General features: G+C 35.3%; 1 protein-coding gene across 5 annotated transcripts in view; it reads right to left on the bottom strand.

Annotated features, from left to right (window-relative positions):
- Nucleotides 1-13,166, bottom strand: part of ZC3H13 (zinc finger CCCH-type containing 13) — a 47,366-nt gene that overhangs the window by 26,422 nt on the left and 7,778 nt on the right. For 3 of the 5 annotated variants that reach the window (XM_051778667.1, XM_051778668.1, XM_051778670.1), the window contains exons 3-5: nt 13,041-13,150; nt 7,486-7,597; nt 800-908 (exon numbers count right to left, since the gene is read on the bottom strand). In XM_051778667.1, coding sequence (XP_051634627.1) covers nt 800-908; nt 7,486-7,597; nt 13,041-13,150 — 331 coding nt within the window. The remainder of the gene's footprint in view (nt 1-799; nt 909-7,485; nt 7,598-13,040; nt 13,151-13,166) is intronic. The other 2 variants (XM_051778671.1, XM_051778669.1) reach the window with 2 other exon arrangements.

Here is a 13,166-nt window from a genome sequence, read left to right as displayed (position 1 = left end):
ATTACCTCAGAAGGGAGCAGAACTGCCATCTTTTCTTGCAATACTGTAACTACTTGTGAAACACTGACACAAAACTACAGCAACACCACAATTTATTAGAAGCTGCTGTAACTTCACTGTGAGGTGAACTTGGACTCAAGTGAAACTTAGTAAAGAAGAAAACTGCTGACACAGTAATGGGACGAGTATTATCAACAAGGATCACGAAATCACCTTGTAAGTATTAAAAAACCAAAACCCCACCAACCCATACAAAAGTGACCACAGAAGGTAATGTAAGACCCTTAGCATTTTTCAAGTGTTTTCAGAATATAAATAGTTCAATTGCTACCTTCAACTGTTGTTATTGTAATGGAGCCTTTGTTAATGAGACAGTTCATATCATTACAAATTATGCAAAAAAAACTACTGACTTCTGAATTCAAAGGAGTTACACTCCCCTATCAGACTGACCAGTTTCAAAATTACTTTGGGTGCAACCTGGATTCAACTAGTGATCTAAATGTGAAAGATTCAGCCATGGAGAACCCAATTTTTTTTTTTGTCTGAGGAGTCAAAATAGCAAAATGAAAAAAATACAAAAGTGTTTTTAAACTAAGGTGGTTTAACGACTGTAGCACTCCAACTTAGATAACTTCTTTGCTCACCTCCAAAAAAATTTAAATTAATAATTAATGGCTGCTGCATGAAAGTATTCTGCTTAGAAACCAAATTTTTAAGCTGTATGTAGAAACTTTACATACAGCACAGTAATCTCATAATTCTTTGAAGCATCAGTAGTTAGTTTCATTATACTTACCTTCTCTATTTGTTTCCCAATCCCCATTTTCCTCTTCACTTTCTGGTGTTCGCTCCTTTGTAATTTTGATATCCTCCTTTTCTCTATGTCTTCCTCGCGAAGATTCTTTCTATAAAGGGAAAAATGCTGCATTAGAGTAAACAACTTTACTCTAAACGAAGTCTGAAGAAGCAGGTGTATTTTACATGGTATTTTGGCTGTTTCTTTTTCATAGTACAAAAAGCATTTCCCCTTTCAGCCTGTTGAACAAATACCTTCTTAAACAAGCAAAGACTCCACAGGCAACATGTTCTAATGCGATTTCATATAATCAGTATGCAAATAGCAGATGGGGAAAAGAGAAGAAAGTTTTCATAAAATAAGAAGGTTTAAAGTCAGAGCAAGAGTTGAGCACGTATCAGAGAATAAAGTTTAAAATAGGCTCTGAAAGAACAGATTAAGTTCTTACAACCAGAAGTTTAATGAACATTTAAAGAGGATAATTTTAACAGCTTGAGCAAGAGTTCTCAGCTGTAAATAAGAATATTTATATGCAAGGCAGATGAGACTCAGAAGTGGAACTATTTAACTCTCCAAAGGATAAAGAAAGTGGGGGGGAGGAGACAATAAAATAAGAAAAAACTGAGACCCGTGGCAGGCAGAAGGGGAAAAAAAGTCTAAAGTAACACATTAGAATCAAGTTTTGTTGACAGTTTTGTGTCTGACTTTCACTGTCCCTGAGACAAGTCTAACTACTGCAGTAGCACCCATTTTCTAGGTGGCAGATGGTCCAGTGGACATCTAAGAAAGCCAGAGACTATCCTTACAGGAAAAAAGAATTTCAAAAGTCAACTGATGCTGTGCTGCTCTTATCCCTCTGACAAATTCCAGTAATAAAGCTGCAGTGTTCCATCACTGCATCTGCTGAAGTGACATTCTCTAAATAATCTACCTGGGCTCAAGTGGAATAGAGGAAAAAGTTTCTTTGCTACTAGCAAAAAAAAGAACATTCAAGCTTAGGAGTATCTCAGGTTAATTTACTAAGTAGTAAATCAGAAGGAGCAAATAATGAAAGTCTGTCCTATATCCCTTTTGTTCTCACCTTTCATAGTGCCTTCTCTTTTCTGGGGGGATTCTTCCATGCTGATATGTGGGAACCTTTGGTTTTATGCCAAGAAAATGAGATGCCTGAGAATTTCACTAGCTATTCCTTATTGGGACTTAGATCTTAATTTAAAACCTTAACATGACCTTAGAAACACAGGAAGGAAATAACATAACACTGTGGGTAGTCACTTAGAAAAGAGTAAAATTCAACTATTCCTTTTTATTCACTAAGTGTTAAAATCTTATCTCTAGTTCAATGACATAAATGTTCACAGAACAAGTACTGCATTTATTTTACCTACAGAACTAAACCAGATGCTTCAACACAGTTATCCTCGACGCATTCAGTATATCACATTCAAAGCCTTAGAAAGGTTGGAAAAAACTGAGCATTCGCTACATAACACAACGGAACATCACACCGAAGAACTAATTTGTGTCACGTTTAATTTAAAGCAGCTGGCAGAATAAGAAAAAAAATAAATTTCTCCATTTCATGACAGGATCTCTAAAATGGTGCAGAAGATCATAACCTATCGAGTCAAGTTGGTTGCTGACATCAACTGCAGACAAGTCTACATCCACTAAGCCATCATTGCAACATGTACTGAAGGCATTTCAGTGTAAGAGTCAGTACTGTACTATGCTCCAAAGCAAACTACTTCAAAAGAAAATGACTCTGATGAGATCTGAAAATCTGTAAGTATATCAACAAGCCTCCCCTGCAACCAAGTCTCCCCTGCAATCACTTTTTTTTCTTAAGACTGTTTTTCTTTCCAGCCCGCCCTCCATGAAGGTTGCATCTGTTCTACTAAACTGTGTACTTCTGCTATATGCTTCAACTAATTTCTACAACATTAACTAACAAATCCATAATTTCCTAAATACAAATACTAGTTTCTATTAATTCAACACTACTAGCAAACTGAAATATGAATGTTAGGACAACCTCTCCACACTGATTTAAAAAAAACTTCTCAAAGTCAACTCATCAAATAACTTGTCAGCAAAGAACATGCAGTAAGTTAGAATGCTTCAAGACCAATTTAATAACCCATGTTAAAAGTACTACACAACCTGCATGTATCATGCCTACCTCTTCAAACTTACAACCCAATATTGTAAGCATCTTGAAACAGCCTGTATTTTCTCCTTTCAGTGGAAAGATTCAGTAGTGGCACAATCATATTTCTACAGAAGAACTGAGAACAAAAACAGCTATCAAACTGAATTACTGAATATAGGGGAAGGGAATAGACTATTTTTATGCAAGCATGGTATTTTACACTAAATGCTATTTAGTTGTCAGGAAAAAAGATTCTGGCAACATTGCATCTTGAAAAACAAATCTCAGTTCAGAAATTGAGTATATTTTTCCTGGGGCATAGAAACCAAGCATTATGATGGTTTAGAACATATACTTAAAATTTTCTCACTGAAAAGTCTTCAACATATTCCTTTTCTTTTACTTGTTACACTTATAACACATTCAGTTCCCTCATACTATGGAGATTAAATATTTCCTTCATATCCTTATAGACCTTCTTGTACTTTACATGTTTTTCCTCTCCCTTAACAAGCCAACTTAAGCTCTTGAATGCCAATAGCATGTCATTCACTGGTACTTGAAGATGCTGTACGCTGTACCCACTTCAGCCACACTTGTAAACTATTACTCTGCAGACTCTGAAAAAATGCCATTTACTAGTCAAGAAACAATGAACCTTCATAATAATGTAATTATTTACTAAAAAAATACATCGTAGATTGTCCTAAGAATAAACAACTTAGTAGACTTTGTCTATGCTGTTTTCAGTATGTGCTTCCAGCTAAACTATTTACATGTGTTAAATAGATGATTGCAGTTTAAGGTTGACGTTCAGGAGAAATGCCACATAAGAAAGGGGAAAAAAAATGACATTATGGCTGACTTCTGTGAGATTTTATTTTAATTTAATGCCTACTTAACTTGAAGTTCCATATCCTATGTGATCAGCACTCTACAGCACAAGATTTGATGTCTACTTGAATAAATGTTCTCACTACCACCAGAAAAGCCTGGTCAAGCACAAAAGGACTCATCCAGTCTGTAAAGCATATTTCTAGCCAAGAAGTGTTATTTGGCCAATACCGATGAAGAAAACAGAAGACTCTTAAAAATGACAACTCTTATATGGCAGAAACTTTGGTTTCAGCCTTATGTACATGCAGCAGTAAAATAAACTAATTCAAAAGCACAGATTCCTTCCAATCTAGACTAAACTACATGTATTACAGCTAGAATCTTTTTGGCAAGGACAGTACCGTTTTGGTGTAGGTATAATACCTTTTTAGTGTTAACTACTACCATGCTACAGAAACACATAAGACAGTGAATCAGAAGTTCCCTTGACAGGAACAGGTATTGTTTCCATTTCAGAGATGGAAGACAAAAGTGACTTCCATTTCCAGTGAAAACAGTCAAAAGCTGCAGTGACAAAAAGCACAGATATGAAATAAGTAATACAACCCCTACAAAAACCTTTCCTAAATGTACATTAAGTTCCTCCCACTGTTTCTCCCAAATCACACACACCTTCCAGGTTAAGACTTTAAGTAATTATACTTCTTACACACCAATGTAACTGACTTCTCACAATATGGAGAGAAATTCAATACAAAAATTTCCAACTAAATACATTAACGGGAACAATACAGGAACCTTAACTAATTATTTGTATAATAGCTGATGCACTAACATACAGTGCTGAAATAATTCTGAACACAAATCGGAGAAACGCAGACACAACTGAGTTCAATGTAAGTATCCACATAACACAGCATATTTTCTCTGAAAATAATAGTACAAAGCATGAAGAAATAATAAGGGATGTAATCTGTAAGCTGCCCATATAGGAAGTTTCTTCCTAAATACATACAGATCGTACTACTTATGTATGTCTCCAAGGAACGAGAAATCTCTTCTAAAAAGGTTTTATACTCGTTATAATGTCTTAACTTTTTGCGGAACTTATCCAGGGTTTTGACTGTATCTTCTGGTAAATTGTCATATATAAGGTAAATAGCATTTCCCCTTGTCACTTTCAAATTTGCCACCCTCTCTACTTGGATAAAGTATGAACATGACGCATCTAACTTACATTCTCCCAAACATACATTATATGCATTCACCCCACGATCTTTCTTCTCTCCAGTTTATTTCTCACCTCTTTGCCCACTTCAAGACCTTTGACCATAGTATTTTCTTGCATACAGATGATGACAACCGAACAGCATTTCAAATAAAATTGGACCATGAATTTCTACAGAGTAACACTGACCAATTTCTATTCCATTTTTATATACCTGAGTGTTTGCTTCTGAAACTGTGACTTCACTTTAAACAGATGGTTTCATTGAGCTGTCCACAATAACTTATTTTTGTACTGCATGGTTTCAGTTACTTTTAGAAAACTAATTCATGATTTAGTTATACTTTCTTCATTGTGTATTACTTTGCACTTGCCAACATCAAGTTTCATCTGCCATTGTACTGCAAAAAACTAACTTCCCAAACTCCCATGGCATTCCTCAGACTTCAGTAATCTCAACTACTGTTTTCATATCTTCTGCAAAGTTCAACATTTGAGATGTCCAACATTTTTTCTACATTCTTTAAAGTTATAGCTCTTTAGATGAAGCACCACAGCATTCTCTGTAACTCAATTTCAAATTAATTTTCAAATTAATCTAAAATTTTCCCCTTAGCTAGGTTCTAAACCTGACAATACTATGCTTGGTATTCTTTGACTATCTATACATATGCCTATGCCTCAAAAGCCTTATTTCAAAAGGAGTTATTTAAGGTTTTTACCTGTGTCAGACAGTTCTCTCTTAACTACTAATCTTCAAAGTTTCACGGTAGTAGTCTGGTGAAGCACAAATTTTGACTGCAGAACAGTGCTGCTCTTTTTTTTTATTTATTCCTTTTTAATCCACAATTATGAAACTTCTAAAAATGGAACAAGCTACCTTTCATTATTTCCAAGTTTTCTTATCCAGCTCCTCTGTTACCCCAAAAGCTTTAATAAGAAATGGAAACATCACATATTAGATCTCCACCATAACAGTAGCTCTAACGATGGAGCAAGATTTTTGTTAGTAGTTCAGTCACTCGAGTCTTCTGTTCTTTTAGATCTCCTGGTTCTTTGCAAAGCAACTCTTGACGATTCCCCCTTTTCATCTACTTGTTCCAGAATTTTCTTTCGATATCCTGTATTTTGAGAGTTGCCTCCGTCTAATAATACAAAAGCTCAGTGTTTTCGTCAGCCTTCTGTTTTATGAGATTGAAACAGAGTATTTCTTACTCTGCAGTGTGCTTAACCCGTAAATGATTCTTTGGTACTTAACAGACCCACTAATTCTCCAATTCCTTTAGATGTTTGCTTCCAGTTCACTTTTACTTGGGGCTTAGTTGTTTAAAAGTATTTTATTATTACATTAATAGAACACTATAAAAAGCAAGGTTAACTAATCAAAAGTAAGAATTACATCAAAATTAGAGTTGCATCAGGACAGAAGTTACAGCAAATTTTTAATAACGGTTGGAAAAAACAATTTTCCCACTAACCATATACTCAATAACTGAACAGTTTATTCAAACTATTAGAAAATAAAAGAAACACACTTGGGGAAAAAAGATTGAAAGCTTACACAAATTTACAGCAACTGAAAACATGATTGGAAGGTAAGCCATTCTGTTAATTTAATGATAGCAGCTGCTGTTTATTTATTTACAGCTGACATAAAAAAATTCATTTTACACAGCAAGTAGGAACAGACCAAGAGGAAATGATAGAATACTGTTAATACCTGCAGAAGCAAAACTGAGTTTTCACAAATAAAACCTTTTAATAATTATTCATCTGAAGATGGTCTTAAACATGATGCAGGAATACAGTGGTGCTACTGCTACACAGATACAGTGTCACACTACCAACTCTACCCCTATTTATTTGTAACATCAGGAACACATAACACAACTTAAAAATAACGAAGTTTTGATATTTGAGGGGCAAACGGTTGCACAAAGATGATTACAAAATGAGAATAATAATGAATGAATTTTTTGCAAAATCCAGAGGTGAGCAGTTGGAAAGCCTGATGAGTACATGAGGAGGAAGGCAAAATGAACCAGCACCACAGCAACCTCATGGTCTCATCAAAAGCAAATTTGAGATGAACAACTTAAGTCAGGATGTATGTAAACACTGGATATGAATGTGCTGGGGAAAAATAGTAGACCATTGGGACAATGGTTAATACACCTTCTTGGTAATAATCAATACTATTAAATATTTGTTTTTTATCAGCATTTATAACATATTTTAATCTGCGGGATTTATAAAATCTTTGGGAACCAGAAGATCAGAAAGCGCTATAAAATTGCAAAATAATACAATGGTTAAGACATTTCATAACAAAATATGCGATATGCTATGTACAAAACGAGCAGTTCATTAAAACATTTTAAATATTACAAGTCACCATGATAAGGTTTCTAGGACACACTGCCTGACTGCTACCGAGGGATTCTGGAGTTCTGCAAACTCCACTCTTACCCTAACAGGAGAGGATGATTCCTCTGTACTTCGTTTCTGTGGTTCTGCCTCAATATCTTGACGTTTGTTCTTCATTCTTTCCCGAAGATCTCCAGTGGGTCTTTCTGGTGACCTGTATAATACAGAAACATAATATAACCAGTTCTATGGGACTATTTTTAAAGGAATATGATCTCTTTTAATTATTATTTTTATTAGTATATACAGAAAGATCTAAACCTCCCACGCTGAAGCAAAGTGGATGAGTAAGAAAATACTCTGTTCTAATGGGCTTAAACACTCTAAAAAAAACCCCAACTCAGAATGTCAAGGAAGACTTGACTCTAAGAAGAAAAATTATTTGTATATATGGCATGACTCAGTTACTACTCTAGATCAGTTCAAGTGATCCTCTTCAGAACAAATAATCTTTTTCTGGACATCATGCAAATGTGTTTCACAATCACTCCTACCATGTACTTCAAGATTTAGCCTTCTCCACATTTTGCACCAATTTTGGTAAGTATTATATATTATGTATGTTTTACATATACATATATTTTAAACCACAATTAATGAAGAGTCAAACTACTGTAGACTAGCAATGACAGACACAGAGAAACAACTCTGAATGCGAATGAAGTCTGCAAGCGGAGATAACGTGACCTAGGTACCATTCTCCCATGGCCTCAATGAGGCTGCCACACAGAAAAACACTGTTGCAAGACCATAAACCAGCAATTCACTCTTGGAGGCCTCCTCCATTATCTTTCAGTAATATAATTATTTCATTATTTATTTAATTACAAAATATTGGACGAACTCTAATAGTCATGCAACTTTAAGACATATTTTCTGTAAAAGATATTATCACGACATGGGATGGGAGGAGGAACATTCTACATTACTTTAATTTTGCCACCTCTTAGTATGAATCCACAAGTTCATTTATTCCCTACGGGTTAAAAGAGAACAACTCTTGCATTGGTAAGGTGTTGTCACAAGTTGCCCACGGAAGCTGTGGATGCCCCATCCCTGGAAGTGTTCAAGGCCAGGTTTGGTGGGGCTTTGAGCAACCTGGTCTACTGGAAGGTGTCTCTGCCCATGGCAGGGGGTTGGAACTAGATGATCTTTAAGGTCCCTTCCAACCCAAACCATTCTATGACTCTATAATTCAAACAAGCTCCTAAACTAATGGGATGAAGGAACTGTTTCAAATGATCTTTCAGTTCAAGAAAACAAATTTTCTCTTCATATACTTCTGGTTTGATACTGAGTTTACTACTGTGATGGTTGTCAGCTGTAAATATAAATTCTTCCATGAAATGGTTGTATGAAAGTACTAGATCTGTGTCCATCAGTTTACACTAAAGAATCACAAAAAGATACTAATGTTGTCTTATTTGATTAGAAGAGTTTTATGTAATATATGAATAACAAAATTTGCATTTCTTTTGTTTTTCAGACTGAATCAAAATTTCCACTTATAAAGGCGTTTCTCTCACTCTTCCTCTGTCACATAATATGCGAAGGGTAAACTGCCTTTCACAGTATGCATACAAAAATCTAAATTCATATAATTTCATTTTAAACCTGCACATATTTGAAGAACTGTAATTTTTTTTCACTTCTTCCTCAGCACTGTTATCTGTATTTAATTATTTAAATTTCATCATAAGGTTAAGTGTATGAAGATCTACAAAAAAAAGTGACTGCTCTCAGTTTTAAATGCATTTAATTCTCCATGAGTTGCAAATACAGGTCAACCTAGATCAGAGGTAATGTACAGAACAGTAGAGCCCTGCTTCTTTCATCACTAAGGATCAAATAATATCCAGCATACAAATAGAAACAAGTTATCTTCTTTGCATGCATGACTATATAATTGTTTAAGTGTCTCACTTTAGTAAAGGTTATGATTCAAAGTATTTTTTCCTTTCCCCTCATATTAGAAAGATAATCCCTTTGCATTATCAAAACTCTCTGAAGCATTCCATCCATCAGCTGCCTCAACAAATAAACTGTCTTTCAACACTAAAGTGCAATTCAATGCCTTAATTTCTAATAACATTTAAGCTATGATACAAAGGATTTGGATTAGTGAAACTGAAAATTAAGTTAAAAGGCAGAGAGATAATCAATACTGTACTAGTAATATTGTTCCTCAAGAGGAACACTTTCAGGAAAAATCCCAGTAGCTGAAGGAGAAAGCAAGAGAAACTTTGTAGAGTCACACTGATATTTTAATGCTTTTTTTTTTAAAAGTTATAGGCTGGAATAAAAAATCCAAACCACTTCACTATGAATAAATTTTTTTCTTCCTTCCCATACTGAAAAAAGGTATTTTGCTAAAACATCATTGAAATATATTTAAATATTATAAAAGTTATCTAAAAGCCCATAGAAATTTAAAAAGTTACATGTTCAGGGCTGGGGTTTGTTGGTCTTCTTTTTTTTTTGGTTTTTCTGTTATTGAGTCAGCTTTTTTCAGCTTTAGGAGAACACCAACACAAAGTTATTGCAATAACCTTATCCCTCCTTCCCCAAAAACATCATAACCCTCAAAAAATTTTAATAAAATACGACCAAATATGACCAAATTGCCAAATTTTAAGAAATAATTACTCAGGAAGCCGTGACTGTTTTCAGATGCCTTGGCTTAATGCACAGAAAAACAAGCTGGTCTAGTAGCTGACTTTTCTTTTATGTGTACCACAGCTTTGATTTTTTACACAACGGCTTCTTTTCTACATAACTTTCCACCAGCCCCCTTCAAAAGGGATCTTTGGTTAGTCCAGTTTATGCTCACTGCTGAGTTTCAACAGATCATGATAATTTACCTCTGCAGTTTAAGATGATGTGGCTAGACTGACACTCGTAGAACCTTTCACACAAAAGACATTACGCAATTTCTCTTTAATGGTTTAATATTTCATGCTGGGCCCGTCTTTTAAGTAAGGCCTAAAATGCAGAATTTCCTCATTTCAAATTTTAAGTAGTGCAATTAAATGATTTTAAACTTTACTTCCTGCAACAGTTCAGTTCTCCATGTTCAACAGCATTTAGGAAATGCACATTCATAACTGTGCCTCCATTTGCTTCTGTACTTCTTACAGCATCAGAAACAATTACCCAGGAATAGGCACCCCTTGCAACACACCCACCTGTGAGCATCCGTGTGTATGCATGTGAGAGCACACGTGTGTGTACAGGCAGATGACAATTATTGGTGTACCATGTATATATTATAATTGTTCATGAAACATTGTCCTGTTTTCCAGTTTCCCATACTACAATATTTGAACCTTGCAAAATCCATACATTTTTTCCTAATATTACTGCTGGCTTGGTTTGGTTTTTAAATGCAGCATAACGATCCTGAATAAATATGATCAGACAGACTAATAAAGGGACCCTGTGATGGCACAGATCCTGACTATAGTATAAAGGAACCAGCAACTATCTATCTGCAAACCAACTATCTACCTGCTAACCAACAATCTACCAGTGCAGCAAGACAGCAAAATTCCTTGTGGAACAGCATGTTTACGCACAGCTCTTTCCTTGTTAACTCTCCTTACTTGAGATGCCTAGAAGACAGGCAGGTCTATTACTGAATTCTTAATATTATCATCAGGTAAGCTTTATATATAAACATGCTAGGTTTTATTTTCATAACAAGATTAAAATTCATGCTGTGAGAGGCAGCAATAATGCTGAAAGGGAAGAATCTTTTTCACACTGTAGAGCCAAGTTTTCCTACTGTCCGGTGATGTTCTGAACTATGGGATGCATTATAGTCAGATAAAACCATTAACAATGAGATTTATTGCAGACAGGAATGAAACAGAAGGAACAACAGAGAAAGGTAGCAAGATATGCTTTGTCCTACCAAACTGCAGACAAGTGACTTCCCCGGCAGGCGTGGTTAAACACATGTAGACATGCTGCCACTATGTTATCCCAGATACTTGAACAAGAGTATTGCTTTAACTGAACTGATGTGGAAGCAGCATTAGCTCAGCTTGCATGAAGCCAGTAAATTGCATTCAAAATGCCTGGATAACATTTGTGAAAATCTCTCTAACGTTAAATGGTATGAAAATGCCAATATTTTATTAGGTACATAAACCAGCTTTTTCTATGCCTGGCCAAGAGCTATCAGTAGAAACTTCTGAAGACAAGTAGACTTCTTTCATTTGTCTGGTTTGGGGTGTGTGTAGGGGTGGTGGGCTTCCTTCCCCTTTTTACTTTTAAGAACACCTTTATTAAATGTTGAATGTGTCAGGCAAATAAGCAGGAGGATTTGTCCTTTGACTTTTTCATATAGTCCTAGTAAAAAAAGTCAGCAATAAAAAGCAGCAAATCAACGTTATTCTTAAATGTCAGTGGTGAGAGTGAAGCAGAAACACAGTTTTACTCATTAAAAGAAATGTCACCTTTCTTCAAATGACCAAGCAGAACTAAGCACTGAGTGTTCCAAATGCTGAAAGCAAGGAGAAAGTGACATTCTATCAGTTTTAAAATTTAATCTCTACCAGCAAATCACTTACTTCATCCATTTGGAACATTCAGTACAGAACGGAGTAAAACTGTTTACACACCAAAAGAAATATTAAACTCAGTGATGTATTTTGTATCCCAGCAGTCACTACCCTAGAAGCAATGGAAGACCAAACAAGCAAAGTCAATATCATCCTGAGAGGATGCCAGAGGAATAGGAAAAAGAACTGGAAACGGAACCCTAAACTCATGCCAACACTTCCCATTGTTGCTTTACACTTTGATGCTTCAGTGTGTCCATCCATAATCTAGAGGTAGCATTGGCATTATTATAGCATTATGAAGGACAGTTCTTTGTAAAACGTGAAGCTAAAACCATAATAATTTTTGTCCTTTATAGCAAGAATATTACAAACTTACTGCCACATTCAGTTTCAGTTAAGCAAGGTGTTATGTCACATAAAGGACAGTTGAAAAAAATTTAAACTGTAGTAACATATGAAGAGTAGATAATAAAAAAATATTCTCTTTTGAAAAGTGAAGTAACTCTGGATCTCCTTCTATGACACAGGATATTTTTTCTATATCTGACAGATAAAGTCACAAAACTATGTCTGAAGAGAAGTGTTTTCTCACAACAGGAGAGAAAGGATAGACACCTTATTCATCAAACAACATAGCAAAGGCAGAAGGGCTGTGTGAGTACTGCTGTAAGCAATTGCAAACCAGCATTTTAGAAAAGGACAGACAAGTATACCAAAAAGCTGCAGTGACACTATGCCAAAAGAAAAAAGTATTAAGGTACTTGAACTTCCCATTTCAAGTAATATAAGTAGTTAATCTGCATCCAGTGGACTCTATTTTTTTAAAGCTATATACACACAAAAATCCTGCACGTTGCCAAATTAATTGTTTTGAGCACTTTCACAAGGCAATTGGTTATTGATAAAACATATGATTAGGCACACCACAGCATTTCACTTAAAAAAGAAAACAAAACAAAACAAAAGACATAGTTGCAAAAGCTATTTTCCTACAGCATGTGAAGAATTCAAAGTGAGTTCTTGATTTACCTTCTATAACTGCTGCTATAGCCTTTACCTCGTGGTGAAGGGCCATGTACGAATCTACATGTGTTCCCATAGAGGCAGTTGCCAGTCTTCAGCCAGTTACGGCACTGTGTCTAAGAGACAGACATT

The sequence above is a fragment of the Manacus candei genome, unplaced genomic scaffold (assembly GCF_025592945.1).
Source record: "Manacus candei isolate 608988 ecotype Guabito, Panama unplaced genomic scaffold, ASM2559294v1 h1tg000014l, whole genome shotgun sequence".
Classification (NCBI taxonomy): domain Eukaryota; kingdom Metazoa; phylum Chordata; class Aves; order Passeriformes; family Pipridae; genus Manacus; species Manacus candei.
The sequence above is the reverse complement of the archived record's forward strand: the minus strand, read 5'-3'. Positions and strand labels throughout refer to the sequence as shown.